The sequence below is a fragment of the Suricata suricatta genome, chromosome 3, assembly GCF_006229205.1.
Source record: "Suricata suricatta isolate VVHF042 chromosome 3, meerkat_22Aug2017_6uvM2_HiC, whole genome shotgun sequence".
Classification (NCBI taxonomy): Eukaryota; Metazoa; Chordata; class Mammalia; order Carnivora; family Herpestidae; genus Suricata; species Suricata suricatta.
In genome coordinates, this window is record NC_043702.1 from 134,153,175 (window position 1) to 134,180,620 (window position 27,446).

A 27,446-nucleotide genomic window follows, 5' to 3' on the forward strand; every position below is an offset into this window, starting at 1 on the left:
GAATATGTAAATGAAACCTATCTCAAAAGGTCATTGTAAAGATTTAAAATGAAAAACTGTCTGTAAAATGCCATGTACCATGGGTGACACAAAAGTTTAGCAGTTCCCTATTTTGCTTTCTTTTCCAAAAAAGAAATGAGGGATGGGTAAGAAAAAAAGAGGAGACCTATCTGTAGAGGGTCACGTGGGCATTATTGGAACATGCTTTAGTAGGAAGTGAGTGGCATGTGCTGGTTGCACTTACATGCACTCCTTCTCTGTGTCCTTGGAACTGTCCGTGCAATAAAAGAACTTTCCCTTGAAGAGCTGAACTGCGATGACAGCAAAGATGAACATGAAGAGCTTGTAGACAATGAGTATGTTGAAGACATTCTTCAAGGAAGTCACCACACAGTCAAAGACAGCCTGCGAAGAGAAGTAAAGAGCACTGTGAGTCCCTGGAATGGCCTGTGCGCTTGCCTAGGGCTGAGTTGGGGCCACATCCCCCCCCAGCCAGCCCCACTGACAAGGTGCCCCAGGAGACATCACCTTACTAAGAGGTGAACTCATGGGATTTGGAGATGGCTTCTGAGCTAGTCATGTCTGCAAGGACCTACCACCTGGAAGGGCACATGTGCTCTGAACCTAGAAGTAAACCCCAAAGCAGTAGAGGCCAAAGAGCACTAGGTGGTGGTGGAAGTCCTTTGTGGGACCCCAATATTCCAGTCATTGGGAGGGATGGAAGTCTGCTGCAGAAAGGGATCTTTGAGAGCATTTAGCCCATTTTAGCCATTTACTGGCCTGTCCTTAATTTTACATTTATTTGGTGACCTTCTTCGATTTGGTTTATATATTGCACGTGTATTGTTTCCCTTTACCTTTCTAAATGGATCAGAGAGCGCAGTAAATTATCATCTTTATTTTACTGATATTTTGAATTCATACATTTGATCAAAATACGTCCAATACTTCACACATAAATGTTCTTTAGCTTAAAGCTGGCAGTATAGGGGATGCAGATTCAACAGGTGCTGTGGGAAGGGACGAAGAACCACCGTCCCATAGAGAAGGGAGGACTCGGTGGACAGAATGAGACTGGCACTGCAGTCACAAGCTGCGGATGTCGCACTATGGAATCCATTCTAGGCCCTGAGCTGTGAGGAGTTACACAGGAATTTGACACATCTCAAGCCATTTTTAGGTTATTTTCTAGGTTTGTAGGTTTAGCTCACAGGAGAGTCGAGCCCCATAGTGGCACCGCATTTGTGCGGTTGCCACATTTGTACAGTTGTTTCTTCGCAGTGCCGGGTGAATATCACTGGTTTAATTAGTTCACCACTGCGGGGAATGTGAGCGGCACGCAGCCTTGTAGAATCATCAGAGCCACCTACACTTCCCCCAGGTGATGGAGCTGCAGAGAGAGCAAGAAGCCAGCACTTCCTAATTAAATGGAATTAACCAAGGCTGGGGTCGCATTCTCCAGCCTATTAACTAATCTCATTATGCGGTCTGCAATCTCCTTAGGACCCCAGCATAGCACAGAAGAGAGGAGACGCTTGGAGCCTGGGCTGCAGCTAATCCTGGTTACGGCCCCAGGCCCCTGGCAATATTGTTGGGGTGGAGCAGAAAGGAATGAATATGTATGGACATGGACCAAAGCCTGGTACTATGCTGGATCTATTACCAGGTACAAGGCTGTAATGAACACTGTGTTCATTAGTGTTAGAAGACCATGCTGGAGCCTGATGCTGGGGCTCACTCGGCTGGCCATGTGGCCTGGGCATCAGTAAGTGGACCTCAGGGCTGTGAACCAGGAGCCCTGGCCTCCTCCCTCATGGTGGCTAACACTCGCTCACAGGAATTCAGGAGGAAAATCTTTTCCCCAGTGAGGCTTCAGCTTCCATTAACAAGCAGTGTATGTGAGGGGGGAGGAGGGTCAGTGTGTTAGCAAACTGGGCTTGAATAGTAAAGCACACACTGAGGGCAGGAAGGCTCAGCCAGGGAAGGAGCCTCAGGAGGACACAAGTTAGAAAGGAAGAGATTGAAGGTAATACACCAAAGATACAGCTGCTCTGGAAACCAGTGTGGAGGTTCCTCAAAAAAATTAACAGTGGAACTCCCCTATGACCCAGCAATAGCACTGCTAGGAATTTACCCAAGGGATACAGAAGTGCTGATGCAGAGGGGCACATGTACCCCAATGTTCACAGCAGCATTTTCAATAGCCAAATCAGGGAAACAGCCTAAATGTCCATCAACTGGCGAATGGATCAAGAAGATGTGGTTTATCTATACAATGGAATACTACATGGCAATAAGAATGAAATCTGACCGTTTGTAGCAATGTGGATGGAACGTGAGGATATTATACTAAGTGAAATAAGTCAGGCAGAGAAAGACAGATATCATATGTTTCCATTCATATGGGGAACAAGAGAAACTTAACAGACCATATGGGGAGGGAAGGAGTAAAAATAGTTAAGGAGAGGGAGAGAGGCAAACCATAAGAGACTCTTAAATACTGAGAACAAACTGAGGGTTAATGGGGGTAGGGCAGAGGAATATGGGTGATGGGCATGGAGGAGGGCACTTTTGGGGATGAGCACTGGGTGTTACATGGAAACCAATTTGACAATAAACTATATTTTAAAAAAGGTAATACATCTATGAAAGTGCAGGTCCTGGCAACAGGGAGAATTCTTGTTAGCTCACTTCCCCATACTCTGCTTCTGCCAAAAATCACTGTTTTCTTGGGCTAGTCACTGACCTATCTGTGCCTTAAAAATATGAAGGGGCAGGGCTAAAAAATCCTTTCCTTTTCTGGAATTATCCATCCCTGGTTACTCAACATGACCTAGCATTCAGCCTACCACATAGATAGAGGACTCCTGCTGCTTCTATTTTGGTGTTCTGGATCCACCTTAATGGCACAGGGTTCTTTCTGAGTGACATGTCATGGCCAAAGTATGTATAAAAGGCCACCTGGGTCTGGACTGAAGAGGCCAAAGCCCTCTGACATATTTCTTGGCATGTTGGTTATTTTTCTTTGAAACAAAGACCTTTCACTCAGGAAGAATAAAGGACCCCCGTCTCTGTGTGAGCAAAAGGTATATTCTCAGAAATAATTCTCTGAAAGCAGGTGGAACATGGCTAAAGACAAGATGGGAGAAGGGGACTCAAGAAACCTTACCTTGAGCTTAGGCAAGCGCTTGATGGTCTTCAGTGGCCTCAGAACTCGGAGCACCCTCAGAGATTTGATGGTCTTGATGTCCCGCCCCTTGTTAGTTCTGCAGGGGAGAGGCCCCCAGGGATCAGAAGACAGGGGGAGAAATGAAAGTATCATTCGCACTACTGCATTAACAACAATAAGGTAAAAGGGGGAACAGTTAAGCTAGAGACCAGATACTGGGTCAGAGTAGACTCCCTTCAGGAAGACCTCACAAAACATGCTCTGAGAAAAATTTCAATTCACTCCCCAGTGTGAACACACTCATGTATATTCACACAGAAGAACACGTGCAGACACTTATTACACATCCATGTAATAAGTATGATAGTAAACACTTCCTCTCCCCAATGGCTAGAGTACTAACACATTAGCAGAATGAGAATGGAGATAGATGGACTATGGAACATGACTGGTAGTCCATTCTGGATTCCCAAGGTGCCTGGTCTGGTGCTTCTTCAGTAGCAGGCTCTCAAATAATATTTGTTGAATGGACTGGCAACCCCTGGTTAAAGGCAAGTCTCATCCGAGGACTTAACCTGGTCCTTTCCTTTGCTCTATATCTGCCGCCTCCGCAGAACTCATTAGTTCCGGGGAGAGCAGGGTGAGGAAGGGCAGTAGGGACAGGACACCCCTGCTGTGTTGGTTGCCGCTTCCAGAGAAAGCATGTCATGGAGGCTTCCTGCCAGGACCCTGGCTCACACTATCTGTGCATGGCTGGCTCTTTCCTCAATCCCTTCTCATTGAGGTGCCCTCTACCTAGCACAAGCTGCAGAGAGCCATACAAACTCCAGTCCCTGCCCACCTTTATCCTTGCCCTACAACTAATTAGTCCCCCTCTTCAGCTGCTTGGAAATGTTTGCTCCTAATAGAAAAAATACGCTCCTCTTTTTATTTTCAGGAATGAAATGAATAAATCAACCTGTATTTCTCTCTCCACCCTTATTTGTCCCCTGAGATCTTTGCATTCAATTCACACAATTGCAATTTGTAAAAGACACAGATGGTAGGAAATGAGACTCTAAAGACTGAGCTCAGGCTCTGGTTCCTTCCTCATGTTGGCCCAGAGTACCATTCCACCAACAGCCCGAGGAAATGGGATCCAGAGCATCAGATGGGAACTGCAAGGGCTTCTGCCTGCCGTTTACCCTGTCTTTCCTGCCATACCCCGCACCTGCTCTTACAGGGAGATAAAAGATCATCTTCTTCCACAAAAGGCAAAATAGGAAGACATTTAATAGAATTCAAGGAATGTTGGTTTTGCCCAGAATGTGAATTTAAAGACCCTCTTAACAGCTGTAGGCCACTTTTATTCAATTGGAGCTCTGAATACAGATAATCTAAAAATATTGCATTATAAGGCCTTTTGCATCCAGGGGTTTTGTATATTTTATAAACTTTTACTGCATTATATTCATGTATCTCCATACCAGAAAAGGGCAACTTCCAAGCTAAATACACACCTAAACAAATAAAAATGATCATTTTCCAAGAAGGCTTGGTGATCCTTCACTTTTGTTCTCTTGGATGTCAGTGAGAACGTACCACTCCTATAAACTCACTGCTCCTTTCTCAGCGAGCAGGCTCCTTCCTTCCCAACCATACTGCACCCTCCTCCAAGCCCACTTCCCGTATTCTTTACTTCAAAGAAGAGAGAGAATATTTACCCCAAGGCGTTCCTATGGAGGATCCAAGCAGACAGCAGTTAAAAAAAAAAAAAAAAAAAAAAAAAAAAAAGAGGAGGAGGAGGGGTGGAGAAAAGGAAACAGTCAGAAAACTTCAGGGAGGAGAGGGAACCTTACAGTGACAGAGAATTGGACAAACACAGGCCCGGGAGATCCTGCTTACAGCCTTGGCACTTTCAGAGTCCACACACTTTGGGAAAGGAAGGGCCAGCGGACCATGGGCTCCACACCCACCTCTCCCACCTGGCAAGGCAAAGGCCCTTCCCAAGCAGTAGTGAAGCTGCCTCTAACCAGGTGGCCTTCTCCATACTGTTGCTTTATTTCATGGAGCCCAGTCTATTGATGTGTTCTAAATCCTTTCATCTCCTTAGGAGGAGTTTCCTTATTGCCAAACTCTATTTCCAGTGAATTTATAAGAAACCAGGATAGAGGAATGATGCCTCTGCACCGGGCCAGAAACTCTGCTGGGAAAGGCATTTTACACCACAGTGGTGTATCAATGCTTATGAAGGAGTTCAGGGGCAGCAGGGCACACAATCACTCTGTCGGGATGGCAGGAGCTCACCCTAAAACCACTTCAAAATATAGGAGAAGGCAGGGTCTTTCAAGGTCCTTATGTCACACAGAGGGATGACTTTGATAAATTAAATGACCAACTGTCTATCTTGAGCTTTTGCCGTGCCGCCTAAAGAAAAATTGTCCCAGCTCTATTTTGAGGTTTTCCAATAACAAAAAGAGTGAGAGCATAAGTATGAAATACTTAAGATAGAAATAATGAGAGCCGACTTTCTGAATAATTATTCTTGGCTAGACTCTATGCTAAGAACTTTTAGTGCAACTCTTTAGTTAGACCTTCTAAAAACCTTAGGACATAGGTATGACTATCCCCATTTCACAGATGTGATTCAGAGAGGTTGAGGAGGACCTCACATTAGCAGGCAAGTTGGGCCTTGAAGCCAAGACTGTACGATGGTTGGAGCCCTTGCTCTGAACCAGTAAACCTCTGCAGCAGGCTCCAGGCTCCATCCAACAGCTTATCAAATTCTAGAGCTGGAGAAGGTCCCTGAAATACACTTAACTGCAAAGGAAACTGCATCCCCAGGAAGATGTGCCTTGCAGAAGACCACTAAATGAGTGAGCCACATTGCCACTGGTGAACCTGCCTACAGCCATGTAGAACTGTCTAGAATTCAGGCTGTGGTTCTTAGATGCTCTAAAGTGTACTTTTCCTCGTTATTTTTTTAAGGTTATCACAAACCTATGTTATACCACTGTATGTCACAAAGACTTTTAATGATTATTCTATTCAGTAAATGATGTCATATTACATTAATTTTCACTATCATTGCCCGATTAATGGTTATTTGGAATTGAACCCAACGCCTTATAAATCTTCCATCTCTCATGTGGTGCCCTCTGAGTGTTCAGAAGGCAAAGATAATATCTTCCTGTGAGGTATAGCAGTGTCTTCTCATACACAAGCCTGGACTCCTGATGGATTGGTCAAACACACCTCTATCCACTCATATAACAGCACTGATGGAGTCCTTAGTATACGTCAGGTACTCTTTCAGCTGTGGGGATACCACTGTAAATAACACAAATGAAGTCCCTAGCTTCTTGAAACTTACCAAGTCTAGTACGGGAGGAAAGATCTTAAGTAAACAAGCAAATATTAAGTGTAATTGCAAGCTACGTGCCATGGGAAAATGCAATCAGTTGATTGAAAATTTCACCAAAACAACTACATAGGTCACCTTCCTTTCCCCAGGCTACATTCATCTTGAGGAAAAGCTTAGGGAGAATCTTCCATATCCCTAAAATGAGAGAACAGAGTAGGATCAATGGATGGGCAGGTGATTTAGGGTCACACACTCCAGGCTTTTACCTGTTGCTTAGCCCAGGTCCTCAACTCTGAGACCTTTATGTCCAGTAGCATCTGAACGGGTTCTCAGAGGTTCATACTCACAGATGCCCATTTTATGAAGGAAGGCCCCAAATTTCTTGCTCTTCCCACAAACCTGGATAAAGGACAGAATTTGTTCCCTATAATTAATTTTGCTCCAGGATCCTAGTAAAATATTCTGCTATGGAACAAAGAGCACCTCTGACCCATTGCTCGTGTGATGTGTGTGTCCCTTGTTTTGGACAATGGGGTTCCTTAATAGCACACTCTGATCTCAACAACGGACTGTGGCTGCCAATGTATAGTGGGGGAGGGAGAATATCTGTCCCCTCCTCCCACAGAGTTGAGCCAGGGATAGTAATAAGACAGAGGCCCAAAGCAAAATAAAGATGAGTCATTGCCCTGCACATGGATCAAACAGGAGGAGCCACTGAAAGGCTCTGATTTGGAGTGGCTGCAGAAAAGCACACTCGCTTCTCAGTTTTGTTAACATATGTTCAGCACTGATTTGAAAACTGCCATTTGAAATGAAAGGAATACCGGATAACAAAGCCACGGAATCCAGAAAAGTCTCGACAACTTAGCTCCAATATTAATTTTAACATTAATTAAAATATATCATAATTTACACATACACCATGGATTCCTGAATCCATGCATACAAGAGTTATCTAAGCCATTATCAAAGTTAACAAGATTGTAAGGGAAATGTTTTATCAAGCCAGAGGAAAACTCTTCAAGCACTTTAATTGAGGCACATTATTTTTGAAATAATTCATGTGCTTTCTTACAAATTGTTGAAATATAGTCATTTGATAACACTTTGCTAGTCTTTGTTACTCTGTGTATAATCAATTTTTTTACACTGCCTAGCTAATTACTGAAATTGACTCTAATGTAAAAATCTGAGGATAATTTCACATGGTAGGGTGTACTGGTCCCAATTTAATTGGGACTCATCTGGGGTACCCATTTTCCCACATATTTCCTACTTATTTGGTTCCTGGCTGTTCTCCAGGAAAAAAAAGTCACATTTCTTTTACGTCTCATCAGTAAAAGATGAGACTTTCCCAGCTCAATTGTCCAATTGCCCTCCAGATCTTTCATGTATAATCACTCATCATTCACTGTAATCTTACTCTTCAGTTTCCAGCCCCATGCCCCACCCCAACCCTTTCTCAAAGGACATGCTCTTAAATTTATTTCTGCAGGGAACCAACTCTTTCCATGGAGGGAGAGGGGGCAGAGTAGGGATTGAAGAGTTCTTCCTCCTATAAATGGCATGGTCTTCTGCCTCCCCCACAAGTCTCCGAGAGAACAGCCCAGGGATCTCAAGGAATCTCTTGCATTAGACAAAGGAAGGTTTGCAGGGGGGTAAGGCAGGGAGAGGAGGTCACACTGTGAGGAGCCTTGAGCCTTGCAAAAGTCTGGGACTATTATCTGGTAGGCAATAATAACTACAATTTAAAATGCACTTGCCAACTATTTGGCACTATATCAGACACTGAATATATTTTACCTTGTTTCTCACAAGACCAAAACACAGTTATTTTTAATTTCCACTATGGATGAGGAAACAAATTCAGAGAGTTAAGGCAGCTAATAATTCATAATGCTAGGACTCAGAACTAAGTCAGGCTCTGAAATCTATGTCCTTATTTGTGATGTTACAGTGCTTCTTCAGATGGGAATCACGGTGGGGGGGGGGGGGCTTAATCAAAGAAGGAACAGCAAAAAGAAACCAGCAGTTCCTGAGCTCAAATATTGAGCTATCTATCCTCTTGACCTTAATCAGTCTAGGGTCTGCAAGGGTTCATAAAAAGAAAAAGGTACAGATGAAACAGCAAGATGGACAAGGTCAGGGATGCCCTTCTCCATCCTGTCCATACGTCTTAGAGACAGATGGGTCTGTAGACTGAGGAGAGATCCACACCAGGCTCACAAGTTGAGTTTACAAGGGTTAATGGCTTAGAAATAACTACAACAGAGGTAGAAGGGAGTTTAATATAACAGAGGAAGCCCCTAAACTTGAAATAAAAAATACCAGTTATTTAAGAACTGGTTTTGCAACTAGTCAAATGAGTCAAAGTAGTTAAAGTCTCCAGCAATCCATTTCTCAATTATAAAACTTTCTAGTGATAAATCAGAGTGTGAAAGCACTTTAAAAATTCTAAAGACCCATGGAAACAAGAGTTTACCTCTTTGCGTTGGCAATGCTAGTCTCCAGAGAAAAAAGTCTAGAACCTGTAGGTAAGGCTAGTTCATCTATTTGTGTATTTTTCTTCTTCACCCATACCTCGGGATCACTTGGGGTCTCCCATGAGCCCTAAATCCTTTGTGACTCTGCCAGCTTTCTTTGCTCTGTGACCAGGGCCCTAACTCTATGCTGAGTGGTTAGTGCATAATACTTCCCTTCTTGCAAATGCACCTCCGTGGGGCCCCCATTCACATCCATCAGTGCCCTTGAAAACTTTCTCCTTTGCAAAACACTGCACCATGCTCTAACTGGAAGGTCTAAGCTCTGAGAAGCAGCAGGAAACAGCAAAGCACCTATTATCTCCTAACCATTTTGTTATTCAGTCTGGGGAGTGGTGACCTGTTCTGACTTGCTTCTTAGTGTTCATATTCTAAACATACCCTAGATCCCTCTTGTGCTGATCTTCCCAAGAAGGCCTGGGCACTGGCTAAAGCCCTGCCGGTACACTCCCCTATGCTGTGGCTCTGTGAGTGTGGATTAAGCAGATGGCTTGCAGGTCACACAATCTGAGGTGATCCTTCCCTAGCTCCATCATGAAATCTGCTCTGAGTTATTCTAAAACTTACTTTTAAATCTGGTGGAGGGCACTGCAGTGGATTTCTACTAATCCTGAGGGACTGAGCTCCTCCTATATCTGTGAAGGCTTGCCTCACGTGCAGGTGCTTCTTCCATCTGAGGCTGGTTAGCCAAAGTGCTCTCTACCATGTGAATGGGGCTGTGTTCCCTGGCTGGACCATTTCAGTTTGCTTGGCTAAGTGGCCACAGGCTGAGGTCCCTTTTATAATCAACCATCTCCCAAATCTGTGCTGGTTAATAAAGAGAATTGCTTGGGCATACACACCCATTGTCTGCATATGATAAAGGTCTCCAAATGCACATCCCCCAGCAGCACCAGTGGTGGATATAACAGACAATGCGTTTTCCAGTACTCATCAAAAAATAAAACATGAATGCTGGGGCTTGATGTCAAGAGCAGATATCCCGAGAACTTATCTCTTTCTTTCGGGCACCCCCTCCATGTGGCTCCTACTCTGTCCCTCCTAATTCATCCCCAACCCCATTTCCTATGTTTTCTTACATGTTTATTGATTTATTTTGAGGGAGAGAGGGAGAGAACGAGAACAAGTGGGAGAGGGGCAGCAAGGGAGGGAGAGAGAATCCCAAGCAGGCTCAGTGCTAACAGCACAGAGGCCGACACAGGCCACAATCTCATGAACCATGAGATCATGACCCAGGCTAAAATCAAGAGTTGGACACTCAACTGACTGAGCCACATAGGCACCCCCCAAGACCCATTTTTCAAGGCAGCTCAGGTACAATGAAGCAGTAGGCACCCCAAAAGTCCATGGCCATTAATCACCTTTAGTGTCCCTGCCTGGGCAGAAAGTCAGGGTAAGTCACTCTTGAGGAGACTCTTAAAGCTGGAGTCTCGAGAAACAACATCCTTCTATCTGCTCGCTGCTGGAAATTTCCAATTCCAGCTCAGCCAGCATCCTAAATCCACAGTTAATTGGCTACCTGATGGCTAAATTTAATTTCAATCCCTCATTTTCTTCCACAGAACAGTGGAACTGGATGACCTGTCTGGCTCAATGGTAAATGGGTCTTGCTGAATGAAGCAGGACTCTGTCCCTCCTTTTCTTCCCCCCTAAGACTAACACGTAGTCATAGCTTCCTTTGGGAGACACCCTCTCAGTTCCAGAAAAATAGGGGTTGTCAAGAAAGAAGTCGCACAGCAAAGCTTGAGGTTTGAGGGGACCACCTCAGACACAGGCACAGAGCAAGGAAGAGGAGGGAGGAACCACACAGAGGGTAAAACGTCTGTACTACTGTTACTGTGCTAAGCGTTAAGTGTATACTAGTACCTCAGTTCTGAATAGCCACTCCTTTCTAAGAGCACACATTCATCTCTTCATAAATACAAAACCAGAACTGGGGTACCATATTCTGTGGCTCCTGAGGTCCCTTCTGAATCTAAAATTATATCTGTGTGTTTCACTGAATGAATTCAGAACCTGCTCCACCGCTGTGGCTGCATTCAGAAGACCTTATCCATCTTAAAGACGAGGGCAGAGTGTCAAATGTCAGAAAAGCAACACACTTCAACGAAAAGAATGCAATAAGAGCTAATATGGGAATTCTGGTTCCTTCTGGCATCAAGAGGCAGATTGACTCATGTTTTTCCTTCCTGGCTAAGTACTGAATAATTAAAGGCCAAGTGTGGCTGTGATCCAGGTCCCCTGCGTGCCAGGGAGTCCTGACCTTACCTCGTGCCCTGCACGGATGGCAAACAGCAAGGGGAAGCTTTGGCCTCAGCTGCCAGAGAGCCTGTATGACTCTGACTGATGTACAGGCCCCAAACGGGGGGAGGAGGTGGAAGCAGAATTGCTTTTTTTTTTTTTTAATCGTTTCTGTTGATAAGCCATTATAAGCTGTGAATTTACTATTTAGAATCCAATCCAGGATAGCTCACCTGGCGACTTGAGTTAGTCAAGTGACATGTTGTAGAACAATGAGAACAAGGAGGGTGAGGGGCTCTGTTGGAGTGCAGGATCACAGACACATGTCCCAGTCCTCTCCCGCCTTTCTTCCTGAGATGCTATCCCTGCCCACCGGCCTGTCCAAATCCTACCACTCAACATGTAAGGTGTGAAACCTGAGGGCCAGGGGGCATCACCATCACTGTGCAGGATCCTATAAGGCTCATGAACTCACCCTGACATGGGGGACACGTGACTTCCTCTACAAGGCAGCTGACTCCGGCAGGATACCCCAAAGTGACAGAATGTGCCTGATGTGCAGATACCCAGAAATGCCAAGGCTGAAGCCATCTTTGTTTTCCCACCCAGGAGGCTGGGAAGCAGAAACGATGGCAACAGGGTGTGAAGAAACTGGGGAAAGCAGTTTCTGGCCCTTTGGTGTAAAATAATTGTCAAATGGAAGAATCCCTCTTTTTCAGATAGAAAAAGATAAAAGAGAAAGGTTTCATAGATCCAGTCACTCACCAGACTTTTCTTGAAACCTCAAAGAGGAAAAGGCACAGTCAGTACATTTATAGTTGGCAAACACTCTGTGTCTCCATATGGCCCAGAAAGTGGGGTGTTGTGAGGGCAGCAGAATGAGGAGAAACATATCCAACCTCTGCCAGAACTCTGCCCACTTCCCTACACAGGTATCTGGCTGAAGGCAGGAGACCTGAGTGTTCTTATAAATGCTTTATAATGTAAAAGTGTACTGGGAAGAACAGGAAAGGGGCCATATAAATATCTTTCCGTTTATTTTCTAATCTCCTGGTACGCCCACACTTAGAAAATAAATCCCCTTCCCCTCCTCCTCAAATATCAATAACAAAAGTTCCCAAACAGAATTTGCCAGGTTTACATTATAAAGAATACCTTCACTTGATGTACACAGCTCTAGAGAAGAGAGAGTTCTCTTCAGCCACTACACAAATAGCATATATGCTTATAGAAAACATACATGATGGCAGGTGCAGACCTCTGCAGAAAGGCTCAGGGGACCACGCAGCTTTCTTTGAGAATTCAGCTACAGGCCATTCCCTCCCCTTGGTTAGGGGTATTGCTCCTGCGACTTGGGCTGGGTTCTGAGATGGCCCTGGCTAGTAGTGCTGGAAGAGATGCCAAGTCACGGATGACTTCTGAGGCATCACATAAAGGTGTTACCATGGAAATCATCATTAGTTCTACTCAAACTGAGCAATAGCCTGAGTAGAAGCCTCGGTAAGGCAAGGTTCAATTTCAAGGGGGAGAGAGAGATAGGGCTAGAGTACGGTCATCTGAATGGTGGACATTCCCAGAGGCAAACATATGGGTTGTAACAATGGCAGTTGTAACCACAAGGAGGGAGGTCCTTGAAAAGTCTGCAGAATCTCCCCACATTTGGCTTCCTGTTGGCTTGAGCCTCCTGTAATGACCCAGCAGAGAGCAACACAGGCTCCCTTCTGCTGTCTGCCCTAGGCCAGGCCCTCACTCTGCTGGCAGGTGGGATCCTGGCCAACCCTACAAAAGTGATGGGAGAGCTGAATTCTCCAGTGCCCTTAATGATGAAAGGGAGAGAAAAGAGTTAGGAAGCATGGCACATGAGCGAGAGAAAGCATTACCTGGACCTCAGCAAATGTGACAAAGGCCAGAGGACAGGGGTGTGAGCCTGTTCCATGAACAGGAGGAAGGGGAGAGGAAATGTGCATGGCCAGCTTGGAAGGATGGTAACAAAAGAGAGTGGATGGAGAAGGATGAGCAAGTACCATTTACATTTCCAGGGGAATTAAGAAAAAGTTCAGGAAGTGACATCACTAAAAGCAAGTGATGGATCATAACTCTCAATCCATCACATACGTGTGGACCCCAGAACCCAGTTGTTCTTGGGGTTCCCTGCACTGTACCTGGTCTGAGGACCAAGAGAGAGGCTTCGGCTCCGGGGCTGTTAGGGCCTCCCTGCCACCAGCACCAAAGCCACCACCGCCATGTTTTCAAAGGGTACAAAAAAGAACAAGACAGGTGACAACCCTCCAGCCAACTGTCCTCGCTTTGGATCTGAGGAGAGACAGCTGGACCGTGTAGCAGGCATGCAGAGGCTTCCTCTAAGATGCAACTCTTCCCCGCGGGCACCTACACACCTGGTAGGTAGGCACAAAGTGTGTGTGTGCATGTAAAACAAGTCTTGGAAACCAGTCTGTGTTCATCTTCAACAATTTGCACACATTATATATCAACACATCCTTGGCTCCAATGTTTAGACTTCATGAGATGAAGGGAGGATAAGGAAGGGAATTAACATTTACTGATTACTTACACTGTGCCAGGCCCTATGCTAAGCACTCTATACACATTATTTTGACTCCATTTCTGAGATGAGAAACCGAGGATAAAAGGGTTACTGTCTTGCTATGTTGCTCTAGGACATGATGCAGGTAATCAGAGGGGCTGGGATTCAAAACAAGGCCTACCTGAGTCCACAGCCCACACCTTCTTCCCACTCTGGCCTGTCACCCCAATGAGCTCTGTTCTTCCTAAGGATGGGGTGGATTCTTTGATATGCTTCTTTCTCCTTGTCTTTCATTTCTTCAAAAAGACATAAACTTCTTTATTGAGATCAAAATAAGGAAGAACAATATGGTGAATAATGTATGCAAATGAATTCATAAAATGAAAAGGGAACTTGACCTTTTAGAAACTCAAGGGTGATATTTATCCCTAATCAAATAAGTAGGCCTCCTTAGGAAAAAGGCAGACTTGAATGCTTCTTTCTAAGGAGGAGGAAGAGGAGTTGGGAGTCCTTTTGGTAGAGCCAGAGTTGCCTTGATTTTCATCTTGAGAATTCATACAAGGTCCAGATGCTTAGGAAAATACCATGCTTTTGTGAAATTTCCTTGGAAATAGCTCAGGCACGTCTACCAGGAGCCTTTCCTGTTGTGAGAGGCACAGGTGCTTCCATGTGACTCTAAGAGGCGTCAATACACTGGTTTACACGGGAGACAAGGGACACTGAAATTGTCCTGCAAGGTTAGCTCAGGGCCTTAAGCCACATTCAACCTGGCTCTCCTGTGGAGGGTCCCTCATGGCTGGGGCAGCAATTCAAATAGCCCACTTCTAGGTTCTGGGAGATCTTAGATTCTTAGGATAGCTGGAGACCTTTCATCTCCCCCACAGAGAGCTCCCTACCCTGAGCCACTTGGGGAATGTTCCTTCTTAAATCTCACTCCACCTCTTTCTCTGCCAGTGCAGACAGAAACAGAAGCTGATGGTATTTGGGGAGAAGAGGGGTTGGATGACCCCTTCCTTCGACCTGGGAAGATCAAACCTATGCAGGTGTTTTGCCCCTTCCCTTGTAAAGTTGCTATCACTGACAGCAACTCCCAATGTTTTCCTTCTGTCTCACACAGAAGAACTTGTTTAGAAGATTCGGCTCTGGTACTTGAAGAGTCTGGAGGAACGCCTGCTGTACCACCTAGAAAAGGGGAGGCTGCTCTGGTGGTGGAACAGGGTACAGACAGAGCCCAAAAGGCTGTCATTCATCTCAGGGTATCCTACACACCAGCTTAGGGAAAAGGCCCTGACACCAAATGGATTTCCCAGCTATACCCCGGAGGGTTAAGAGAGCCCCTCCCTTGGCTGGATTCCACAGGAGTGTCAGAATTGGGTTGAAAACCTGCTACAGCTGGATCAATGTTTGGGAAAAAAAATCCCCAAATGTAATGAATGCGGTTTAGTCACCTGAATGGTGTAAGACTGTTTTCCTCACAGTTTTCCCACCTTTAGGAGGTGCCTAAATCTTCTGTTCTGAAGTTAAATATATTAATATGGTTCTCGTGTCCCTGAAATATCTCTGGGGTATCCCTACTCATGAGCAGAGAATCTCCTCATGCTCAGGACTTTGTGATCCCCAACTTTGCTCTAACCTCTCCATCTTCTTTCAAGCTGATTCTATGACATAATCAAGAAATGAATGCCATGGAAGCTGCCCTGGGTCCCTCCCTGAGCCCTGAGAGGCCTTGTCCACACGCGTAAGCACCTGGCCATGCTTCCTCATCTCCAAGGAAGGAACCCCAGGGCCTCCGACTTCTCCTGAAGGACCTTCCCAGCTCGTCCTTCACCAGTGCTACCATTTAGGGCATGTGAGCTGAAGATATAAGGCTCCTAGGAAGACCACCGAGGGTAACTGGAAAGCAGCTTTCCAGGGCAGCTCTCTTTGGCACCACTCTCAGTGAACTGTTTCTCAGGCTGGCCTTGGAGAGGCCTCAAAATCAAAGTCTCAGGAAGAAGGGACAAAAGGGAATTGAACAAGAAGAAAGAGTTACACTTACGCCAAAGCAAAGGCCACCAACGCGCCAACCACCACCACAAAGTCCAGGATGTTCCATAGGTCTCGGAAGTAGGACCCATCCTGCAGGATCAAGCCCTGGTCTATCATCTGAAGGAGAAAGATGTCAACAACCAGGAATGAGCCCATCGATATTGGCAATGCACCCTGAATTCAGGGCTCCCTGTGACAATGCCCCTACTGCCATGGTCTCTACAATCAACCCTACACAAGGACCTGAAGAGCAAGAGGACATGTCCCACAGGCTCTCTCCACCTTACTCTGAAGCCCAAGGCCTCTTGTCATAGCCACCAGGGTACAACTGGTCTCCTTGGCTCTCACAGAACTCTGCCACATTCCTTCCTCCATTAGTGGCTTAGAGCACCAGGCACAGAGGGGGAAGTCCCGGGTAGGGGAGACTATGAACAAGAATAGAAACGTGGGGTGTTAGGATGGTGGATAACAGAATGGGGTACAGTGAGTGCAGCTGGAACTACATGGTATCCAGGAAGACTCATCCCTCACTGGCCCTTTGCCTTGGCATGTACCCAGGCTCAGACCAGGGAGCACAGGGGGGAGGCAAGTACAGTCCCCACCCCTGTCTGCACTCCCGCTGCCTGCCTGAGAGTGGGCCTCGCTCCCCCTTGGGCCACTCCCACAGGTCTAACCCAGTCTAAACAGATACATGCAGACATGCTGTGCCATAGCGTCTTGGCAGGACGGATTTCATCAGAATTCCGAGGCTAGAGGAGACATGGCTAGAGGCCCTACCTGCCATCTTCACTGGCAGGTAGATGGCAGCAGTGGGGAAGGACACCATACTAAAGGAACAGACACATGACCCACCCGAACCCCCGAGCCCAGCTTTTCTCTAGAGGCTTTTACCTTTATAACCATCTCAAAGGTGAACACGCCAGTGAAAACATAGTCAAAATACCTCAGGACCTATAAGACACATACGGTGAAGGTGAAGAGGCTCACGTGTGGCCACCAGGCTATACACACTCCTGCCTGCCCACATGCATGCAGTCCTGCACCCCCACCCCGAGTCACGTCTACCTTGGCACAGGAGCTTGGGATTGGACCTGTAGCTGAACACAGGAGGAGAGAAGCCAGGCATTACTGCTGGAGCCACAAGACCTAGTGGTCAGTCTTGGCTCTTCCCTCCCCCTGGTCAAAACTTAATTTCTTGGGTCTGAATGGCCCCACAAATATCTCCCTCAGGACCTGGAATCCCTGTCAGTTCTAATCCTCCCACCCTCCCTCATACTTTTCAACATACACTCTTAGGACCTCCAGGAGATGTTTCAGCAGGCTGGGGTAGAGCTGCAGCTCCCCAACTTCATGCACATCCCTCCTAATCCTAAATGACCCTATAAGCCCTTGGGTTTCTGCAAAGACCTGGCTGGCTCTGGGTAGAAGGCCCACTGCTGAAGCATAAAGGCACAGTGTGGCTGGGGAGCCGGGACTGGAGAGAAGGGGCTGGTCTTGAAAGGGGCCATACTTTGCCCTGAGGGACAGGAATGGGCCATTTCTTAACCCTTCTTCATTCCCCAGGGACCTTCCTTAATTCACCTTTAATGCCAGGATGGGGAGGGGCAGGGGTGGGTACCAGGGTATTACGGAGGTTGCAAACGGCTCCTGTGCACCCACTTTGTTGCGCTCCGAGTTGGTCAGGACAGGGTCCTCGGCTGCCAGGGCAATGCTGCTGGCTGCGATCACCAGGAGAATGCACATCTCAAAGTAGCGCAGGTTCACAATGTAGTGGCAGGCCCTGCGAATCCTGTGGGGCGGGGGAGCCCTCTGAGCTGCCTCTGCTTCCCGCCCATCCTCATCCCTGTCCCCCCCACCCTCGTGCTCATCAGCCTCTTCCAGACAGCCAGGCCCTGGCCAGAGGAAGCCACGCGGAGAGCAATTTAATTTCTCAGGCACCACCCTTGATTTAAAGTTCCAGTGGGAGAAGGTAATCAGATTGGTGAGAGGCTGCAAGCCAAGATACCATCCGTAGGCAGGGGGGCGGCCAGCATCGGGCTACACGACTCAGCACGGCTACACAGTACCCTCCACTGTATCTCAGTGTCCACTCCCCACTGTACAGAAACTGGGGCATGGCAAGGAAATCGTAAGAACCAAGAAACATACACATAGACCTTGATTCTAGGATTTCTGATGAGAGGAGCAACTGGTTTTCATGAGCCCCAGGTATTCTGAATAAAGTAATTATATTCTATAGATTGTGTTCTGGACTCAGGTGACCCAACACAACCTAGCCTAAGTGCCTTTCCTCCCAGAGGCTTGTCTGAAGACTGCCCATGCGGTCACTGAAAACCGTTTTGTCTTCCTAGCCTCAGAAGCTAGTCTATGTGTACATCTTGCTCATTTCCAGGGCAAAAGGCAGCTCAGTCTAATCTTCCAGAATCTTCTGTGCCACTCCATCTCATGCCCCTACCTCTGCTTTGAGGAACATGTCCACCTCAAAATTCATATATAGGGCAGTAGGACCAATACTCTTAAACTCCAGTAGATGATCTATTTATTCTAGTCCATACTCTCAGTTCTGTCCACCATTGAAATATGTGGTGACACATCCCACACAACCTCCTGAACAATTTGAGGTAAAGGGTCCTTTTATCATGACATTGCTCATGCTTCTCTGTCTTAAATTATTCTTTAGCCTCAGAGGCTATTCGATCACATGAGCCACTTCCACCAGCGAGCTCCCCGCATGTTTCAGGTGTCTGGCCACGGTCCACTGAGAAGGATCAGGAGGATGAGTGGACCCTCATCTCTCCTCCTCACCCTACCCCAGCTCTAACCCTGCTTGTTTATCCTGGCACCAAGGGGCGAGCAATGGGAGAGTGCCTTACGGGTTGGTGGTGCTGAAGATGAACATAGAGCTGTGGGGAACCATGGCCTTGCCCGTCTCACGCTTCTCCTTCTTTTGCTGCTTCTTCTCCATCTCTTCTTCCTCCTCTTTGATCTCTGCCTCCTTCAAAGGGCTGGCTTCTCCATCGGTCTTGTTGCTAACTGTAAAAGGAACACGTGAGATCATCAGAAACCTTGCTGCATGTGACAGTAGTGCCTTTTGTTTTCCACAGGGATGGAACAGAGATGAGGGGAAGGGGTTATAGGACTGCATCTATCCAGACACCCTGCAAATGCTAGGGTGTTTGTTAGAGTACACTGAGTTAAACTCTTACTCCCCTCCTAGCCTGACCCTCACCCTACTCTTATAGGATACAGCCTTTTTTGCCATGTAAGTAATAGGCGTGTGGGGCGCCTGGTGGCTCAGTGGGTTGAGCATCCGACTTTGGCTCAGGTCATGATCTCAGTACATGAGTTCGAGCCCCATGTCGAGCTCTGTGCTGACTGCTCAGAGCCTGAAGCCTGCTTCAGATTCTGTGTCTCTCTTTCTCCCTGCCCCTCCCCCACCTGCATTGTGTCTCTCTCAAAAATAAACATACATTAAATAATAATAATCATGTTTCCCAGGGTAACAGGATGACTGTTTCCGTTGTAAGGTTTACAAAGTTTACTTACATCTAAAATCTAGATTCTGGGGCACCTGGGTGGCTCAGTTGGTTATGCATCCAACTTCAGCTCAGGTCATGATCTCACAGTTCATGGGTTTGAGCCCTGCGTCGGGCTCTGTGCTGACAGCTAGTCTCAGAGCCTGGAGTCTGTCTTCTGATTCTGTGTCTCCCCCTCTCTCTGACCCTCCCCTGCTCATGCTTGCTCACTCTCACTCGCTCTCTCTCTCTCTCTCAAAAATAAATAAAAAAATTTAGAAGATCATTCAAAATCTAGATTCTTTGTCTATATTTATGTGTTGAATTTTCATAACAATACCCCGAGCAGCATGTATTCTGCCCATTATACAGATAGGAAAAGTACAGTTCAGGGAATCCAAGTTATCTATCCTAAGTTCATACAGCTGGTTCCCAATTCAAAATCCTGTATCCTTTCAATGATATTACACCGCAATGGAAGATTTTAAGAAACCATTACTCTGTTTGCGGCTGACTTTCTGGCTGTGCTTTTTCCAGTCATGATTAATGTTGAAATGGGAATGCAATATTCATGCAAATATGGGACCAGGTCTACCTTTCCGGACTAGGAGGAATAAGAAGTCAGAGATTGGGTGGAGCCCTTGGGCCACCAGCCTCAGTTTCCACATGCAAGTTACTGTGTGGGATAAGTGGCAGACAAGCTGCAGCTGAATGGGCAAGGGATTCAGTCAAACTCCCCCACTCCACTGAGTCTCTCAGTGACAGACTCTACCCCAGAGCCTTGTGCAAGCAGCAAAGCTCTGAAGCTCTGGCCCCTTCTGAGTCCTTCCAAAAGGTAGGTAATCCAAAATTCCTCTGACAATATGCTCTTGCCGATCACCAAGGCAATGACTAGCCCCAGAACAGGAATAGAGGAAGGTCCAACTTTCTCAATGTTTCTCATAAGAGAGGGTCCAAAAGAGTTATTTATTAGAGCATAAAATTAAACAGACACCACAAGAGGTTGTGAGTCTGATGTCCTGAGACATGCCTGAGTCAACCCCAGGAGCAGCGAACATGGGAGACTTCACTTTTTAAAGCAGTACTGGCATTTTGAGTGTACAGAAAGTAAAGCAATGGAAATGGAGCAGTAGAAGAAAGAACAGGGAGAGGGGGCTGTCCTGTGAAAATAGAAATATATGGAAAAAATCAGGAAGGAAAAAAAAGCAAGGGTAGAATCCTCTGGTCATAATTCAGTGGCCATGAGGCAGCAGCTGGGATTAATGCAGGAATGGAGGTAGGGGGAGGTTAAGGGGGGGGATGGGGTAGGGGTAAAGTTGGGGTGGGGTTGGGTTTAGTACAGGGATAGAGGTGGAGTTAGGGCAGGAAAGCGGCTGGGGTTGAAGCAAGGATAGGGGTGAGGTTCTGGTTAGAGCAGGGATGGGGTAGGGTTAGGGCAGAGATGAGGGGTAGGTGGAGGGCTTTTTGCTGTTTCCTTTTGAGGTCTGGAGATTAACAATCCATTGCCTGAGGAATCTATCAGAGAAACTGAGTAAAGGCTCCTAGGAGAAAAGAGTAAATAAGAGTAATAGATTCATAAAATGTTAGTGCTGAGAAAGACCTCAGAGATCACCCAGTTCAGTGCTTCACTTTCGGGCTGACAAACTGAGGTCTCAGGAGAAACAGGTGTGTGGAAGCCACATGCTATGCAGTCTGGCCCACCTGCTCCACACAGGTTCCCTAACTTGCCTGGTGACACAGAACCCTGGAGGTCCTGGCGAGTGCCATCAAGTGTTCACATGATAAATCAGAAAGCCCTGTATATACATCTGGGTACAAAACCACACGTGATCTCTCCAAAGTCTCTATGGTGGTCATAGGGACCAAGGCTTAAGGGAATTTTACAGATAAAACTAAAGATGGAGAAAATTCTAACTTCTTTTTCCTGAAAACCGATAAAACTGCTGGTATTGTTTACTTGCTGAAGAACAATTCCATCCTGCTGGTAGGTTTTTCACGTAGCTTTACTGAGTGACTCCAGAGACACAACTGTCCCCAGCCCTGGGGGTTGGGGGGGGATGGGTGGTGAGGGTGAAGGGAACAGGGACTTGTGTTCTCACTGTGAACCACAGTTGAGTCCATTAAGGGGTCCACGTCGGGGATGGCGACGGTGACGCTGGTACTCTCGGTGGTGGCTTTATCCGTGTTGGTTGTGACACAGGAGAGGTCGGGCTCGCTCTGGCTGATGGCCCGGCCCATGTCCAACTGCACATTCCCCAGCAGAGCTTGCTCACTGCTGCCCTCTGTCTCCTGCTCTGTCAGAGCCGTGTCCTTCCCCATTTCCAGCTCTGGCTGTGGTTGCACCAGGGGCATGTTGGCCTCATCGAGGGCTCCTGCCAGTCCAGAGCCTCTGGATACCATCAGACTGTTGGTCCTGCGGAGACAGAGGAGGAGACAGCTGGCGGTCAGCTCAGAAGCAGCTGTTCTAAAGTGGCTGGTGAGCCAGGCAAGAGGGACAGGTAGGGAAGCCCAGGGAGCCTTGCTGGAGAACATGGCGTCTGCTGCCTCTCACCCCCACCTGCCCAGGCAGGGAAGAGCTAAGACCCACAGGCGGTGGCGGTGCCCTATTCCCATCTATCCATCTATGACCCACACGCAACAGGAGATGCCCTAGAAGAATAGACTCTGGGTTTCAGGGAAACAGAGGCCAATGTGTGTCATATTTACACATACCTTATAAAGGGTGCATTAGTATCATTACCATCTTATAAAAGGGAAAACTGAGGGCCAGGCAGTACCGTACTGAAGAATCCTTAACACCAGGAGTGCTCTATGCCTCCAGGGCACTCCTGTGGCTAACTTACCGCCTTAAGTCTTGGCCTCTTTCTTCTTCCTGGATTGTGGGTTCCTTGCCCCCATGGCTGCCCCTGGACTCGCGATCCTTCTCCTCCTCGGTGGGCCCCGCTTCATCCAGACTCCGCTCCTGGCTGGCAGACCTGCTCCGGGAGGTGGAGGAGCGCTCCTTGCCTTCGGTCCTGACACGACGGTGCCGGCTGCGCCGCTGGCTCTGCCTGTGCCTGGCGCGGTCCTCGAAGGTCACCACAGTCTCCCCTCCCCCAGCCTCCTGCTGGGTCGAATCACAGTTCCCATGACAGGGCCTGGCCAGCCATGGTGGCTCCCGTTTGCCCAGGGACAAGGGGCTCCTCTGGTTGTCCAAGACACTCGACAGGTCCCCTCCGTCCCCCTTGAGGGACCCCCCGCGGCTGATGCGCTCCTCCTCACACTTCTCCAGGCCCAGGCCCATGCCCTCAATGGGCCTGGGTCTCCGGTAGAGGCTGGGGTGGGCGTTGAGTGGGTTGAGGGGGCTCAGCGGGTTGAGAGGGTTGAGGGGGTTCATTGGTGGGGCCTCCTCTTTGTTGAGGGCCTCCTGGCTGGACATCTGCATGTGCCTTCTCAGCTGGCTGGTGCGCTGCTCCCACACTGACATGTGGTGCCGGCGCCTCCGCTCCCTCCTGCCGAAGAGGAAAGGGTGAGGACTACGGTCAGAAGCCGACAGCTGAAGGCCAGTGAGGGAGCCACAGGGGTGTAGACCAGCCCTCAGTAGCCACGGGAAAGGGGCAGGACACATGGGGGGCAGCAAACGGGAGAGCCTAGGACCTGCAGACAGGAAGCACAGAAAGATGCAAGGAGCCGAGTGGGCCACGCACGAGTAGGTGGTTGGACCAGTGCCTCCTGCTCTGTGGGGCTTCCCGCTCTAATCCCTGCTCTGCAGTAGTAGAAGGGCTGGGTGGGGATCAGCTGAGGACTGAGCCCCCAGGGCCTGTAGGAGAGGAGTATGAAGGCTTACCAGGTTTTCACTCCCCTATTCTCCTTTGCTCTCAGGGCATCAACCTATACCCACCCTGTGCTCACCACTGGCCCTTGATTCAAGGTCAGAGAGCTTCCTCCTGCTCTCCCTGTCCTCTGTCCCTCAGATTACAGCCTGGGGTAGCGCAGGCTGAAAAGCGCAATGGTGGGATACTGTTAGAGAATGATGGACAGCAGGGACAAGCAGACCCACGTGGTCCTCACCCCTCAAAAGATTAAGAGTGCTGTGGACTCTTCCACAACAGCTAATAAAGGCCTCAGGCTGTATGTGTCGAGACCACCAGCGGCTCATTCTCCAAGCCACTGCAGAACATCTCACATGGCGGCAGGAACACGCAATCATATGCACACAGGAGCGCGCACGGGAGTGGGCTCACACGGGCGAAGGGTAGCCACCTACTCTTTCACTCACATGTGCCCACACGCATCCTCACTGAGGCCCACACGTGGCTGTACACAACCGCCTACGTGCAAGGCACACCCACCGACACTAATTACCCACACCAACGCGTGCCCACTCGCAGGCCGCACAGAGGAGTGAACAACGCACAGGGTCACATACCTTAGAGACACACACTGATATAAGCACATGTCGAAAGGCGCAGGGATAGTGTCCACAAGCCATGTGCACAGAACACGCGCCCACACCACGACACACACTGACATACACACCCAGTGCCACTCCGTCCACTGTGTGGTGAGAACAAAGACACGGTGTCCCTACACACACACACACACACACACATAACCACTCACAAACACGCAGACCGGTACACACATACAGGTGGCTGCTGCGTGGCTCCCACATCGACATGTGGTGTCTTCTCCTTCTGTCTCTTCTGGGAAAGAAAAACGAACAGGTTCAGTTCACCCCAACCTCTCGGAACCACAAGCCCCACAGCCACCAGCCAGTTTTCAGGAAGAGGCACAGAGTCCTCTACGTGCCCATACGTTCTCCACATGCCTGCTGCCCTCCATAGACTCCCGATCTTCAGTTTGCCAAGGGAGGGACCTTTGGTTCTTACTCTGTGCAAACACGCCCATCTAGATTTTGAAGCGTACATGCAGAGACACAACGGATAGGTCATTTCATAGAGTACGTAGCTGCAGGTGCTCAATCATCATGCCCCAGTGGCACTCACACTCATACCTAAATACCCTTCAGAGAACTTTTCTGGAAACCGTGTAAACTTGGATGAAAGTTGTATTTCCCTCAATCACTTCTAGGAGGTTCACATGGGTGTGACTCCACAACTCAGCACTCCGATCACTGTAAAATATGCAGGAACAAATGTTCTGCCATGCACACCATCAAAAGTAGCCCATGGCCAGAGGCAGGGTCACCACTCCATGAGCTGCTGTCCATGTACTTCAGGATATGTGCAATGTCCCCTGCAATTCTGCAACACAGTGACCCTGGCCAGAGGCCTTCCAGGTTCCGTCTGTTCATCCAGGTGAGGCACAGTCATAATGTTCTCAGCCATGCATAGGGGGAAAAATAATCCTTCTACAGACACACACATGCTGTTTCCTTTTGTTTACAATGTCGATAGAAGGTCAGACAGGCAGGGTGTGGGAATCACCCACAAAGGCAAAAGGGACTCCTACAAATGAAGTTGTCAGTGCAAGATCAATGCTCAGGCAGAGGACAATACATCTGGGACACACCTGGGGAGCGATCTCGCCCCAAGTTCTGGGCTGACAGCCGCAGTGTGGCCCAGTGGGCTCTTGCCTAGACCTAGGAGGCTGGCAAATGCTGCGCCCTCCCTGACCAATGGAGGACATGCTAGGTAAAGTAACCTGGCTCAACTGCCGTGTCCCACATGCACAGCGAAGCCTGACACGTGGGTGGGTGGAGGGAGTAGAGGCAGCTTGTTGGAGCCTCACTTGGCATCTGGAAGAGGCACAATGTGTACACGCATCCACAAAGTGGAGATGCCTGTGAGCCCCCTGTCTGCATTCACCCCTCAGCACAGGCAGCTGCCATGCAATGAGGCACACGTGGGCTGGTGGTGCCAAGAAGCATGGGTAGCAGATAGAAATAGAAGCACACACTCTAGCCAGGCAGCACACCCACCCACTGGGGAAAGCAGATTCTACCATCTATTTGCAAATTCTCAAATACTCAATATCAGCTCTCCAGAAGCACATGTGTAAGAGCTTAAGTACATGGAAAAATTCTCTTTCTTGGGAACTCACACGTCTGCACGCACACACACATGCACACTTGCACGCACGCACACACACACACACACACACACACACAAAACGGCCAGGCAAAGAGAGACCCAACTTTTAATTCCCACACAAATCAGATACACAATTCAAACTCCTCTTCACGTCTCCACTAACACACACAAAGATCCCAATTCACATCCCATCATGAATAAAATCACACAGAGAAGTATTGACATATCTCCCAACTCATGCATATGTGACCTCACATACACCTTACACGAACCTTGTGGCTCAGAAAGGGCACCTGGCATTCTTTCCATTTCAAAGATGGGGAAACAGAGATTCTAGGATCCTCAGTGGTTTTCTCTCCAAGTATACTGAGCATGTGAGTTATAGAACCAGCTCTCAGACCTTCTGATTTGTAACAACACTCTTTTCATGTTTTCTTTAGATAGCCACATCCTTGGTTATTCAGCAGTCCAGAAATCAGGGGTCTTGTCTGCCCTCCCGAGCAGCACCCACCCACCTTGACATAGTTCCCAGCAGCCGCACCCACCTTGAAGCAACATACTGTGACCAAAGCCATAGCTCTGCTCATCTTGGATAGTTACAGCACCTTCTTCCACCTCTCTGTGCCCAGATACACACATAGCTCACTGCCTACAGCCCTATGCCTACCAGCATTTCATTCATTCTTTCATTCCATAAATAGTGAGTTTCTACTCTGGGCCAAGCATCTTCCCAACTCCCGTCTCCAAACCCACTCTTCCCCAGGCTTCCTCATCTCAGTAAATAGAACCACCCACTCCTAAGTGACAGCCAGCCCTACCCACCAGCATGTTTGCATACCTGTGTGTGTGTATATTTTTAACCCAAACTCATGAGTGCAAGGAAGGTGGGGAAAGAACTACTCAAGGCCCAGAGATTATTCCAGAGAGGAAGGAGTTGTTCTGCCTTTCTCCATCAATCTTTAATAAATTTTGAGAACAGTTTTTTCTCACTCATAGAGAAGGGGCTGAGAGGCCAAACCTTCAGTTTGGAAAGGTGAGGGCAAAATGATGATCATCCAGGGGAAGGAGACCCCACCCCCACCCTGCAACAGAACTCGGAATGCCTCTACAGGGCAAGGGAGTGGACATTCAGAGACCTTGAGCACTTGGAAAAGAAAGGCTCCTCCTTTACCAGCTTCAAGTAAGAGATAATGGGGTCTGGTGTCAGGGTAGAGTTGTACCTCCCAGGGTCTCAAGGCCTCCCCATCGATCCCCAGGGCCACCCACATAGGCCTCGCATAGGCTCAGAAGTCACAACAGGGATTCTCAGCCCTTCCTCTAACACCTTCTTCCAGCTCCACACAGGGCCCACAGCCTGCTAGTTCCTGCCAGTTCTACCAGCAACCACAGGTTGCTGATAGTTTATACTTGCTGCTCCACGCTCTCATCTCCCATTCTCTCCCTAATCCATTCCAACTGGATTCTGTTCCCACCAGGCCACTGAAGCTGAAGGTTTCTAACAACTTTCATTTTGTCAAACCAAATGGTCCCTTCTCTGTCCTCACCTCACAAGATCACAACAGTATTTAGCTATACTGTACACTCTCCTCTTCTTGAAGAGTTTTCTTCTCTAGGTCTCCAGGACATGACACTTCCTTGTTCTTTCTTCCTACTCCTAATTGCTCCCTGTCAGTCTCCTCTGCAGGTTTCTCCTCTGTTGGACCTCAAGGCACAGGAGTGCTCTGGGCCTCTGTCCTCAGCAGCTCTGTCTCCCTTACAATTCACTCCATTCCAGCTCACTCATGCTGGTAGCTTAATGCCATCCAAATACAAATGGCTTCCCCCAAATCTTTGTTTTTAACTCTGACATCTCTTTTAAGCTTCAGATTCATGTAACCAATGGCTTATTCAACATCTTCACTTGGATGACCTCTAAGTATCTCAAATTTAATGTGGCCAAACTTCCACTGTTCTCTAGACTACCAGTAAATACCATCACCATCTACCTACTTGCTTAGGCATCAAACCTTAAATCATGAGAGAAATATATT

The 27,446-nt window shown here is 47.9% G+C and overlaps 1 protein-coding gene across 1 annotated transcript in view; it reads right to left on the reverse strand.

Annotated features, from left to right (window-relative positions):
- CACNA1E (calcium voltage-gated channel subunit alpha1 E) overlaps positions 1 to 27,446 on the reverse strand; it is a 496,040-nt gene that overhangs the window by 44,390 nt on the left and 424,204 nt on the right. The window contains exons 21-30 of the mRNA XM_029935255.1: positions 24,010 to 24,066; positions 22,225 to 22,872; positions 21,481 to 21,794; positions 18,740 to 18,899; positions 17,526 to 17,655; positions 16,758 to 16,817; positions 15,877 to 15,983; positions 4,873 to 4,884; positions 3,170 to 3,266; positions 245 to 405 (exon numbers count right to left, since the gene is read on the reverse strand). Coding sequence (XP_029791115.1) covers positions 245 to 405; positions 3,170 to 3,266; positions 4,873 to 4,884; positions 15,877 to 15,983; positions 16,758 to 16,817; positions 17,526 to 17,655; positions 18,740 to 18,899; positions 21,481 to 21,794; positions 22,225 to 22,872; positions 24,010 to 24,066 — 1,746 coding nt within the window. The remainder of the gene's footprint in view (positions 1 to 244; positions 406 to 3,169; positions 3,267 to 4,872; positions 4,885 to 15,876; positions 15,984 to 16,757; positions 16,818 to 17,525; positions 17,656 to 18,739; positions 18,900 to 21,480; positions 21,795 to 22,224; positions 22,873 to 24,009; positions 24,067 to 27,446) is intronic.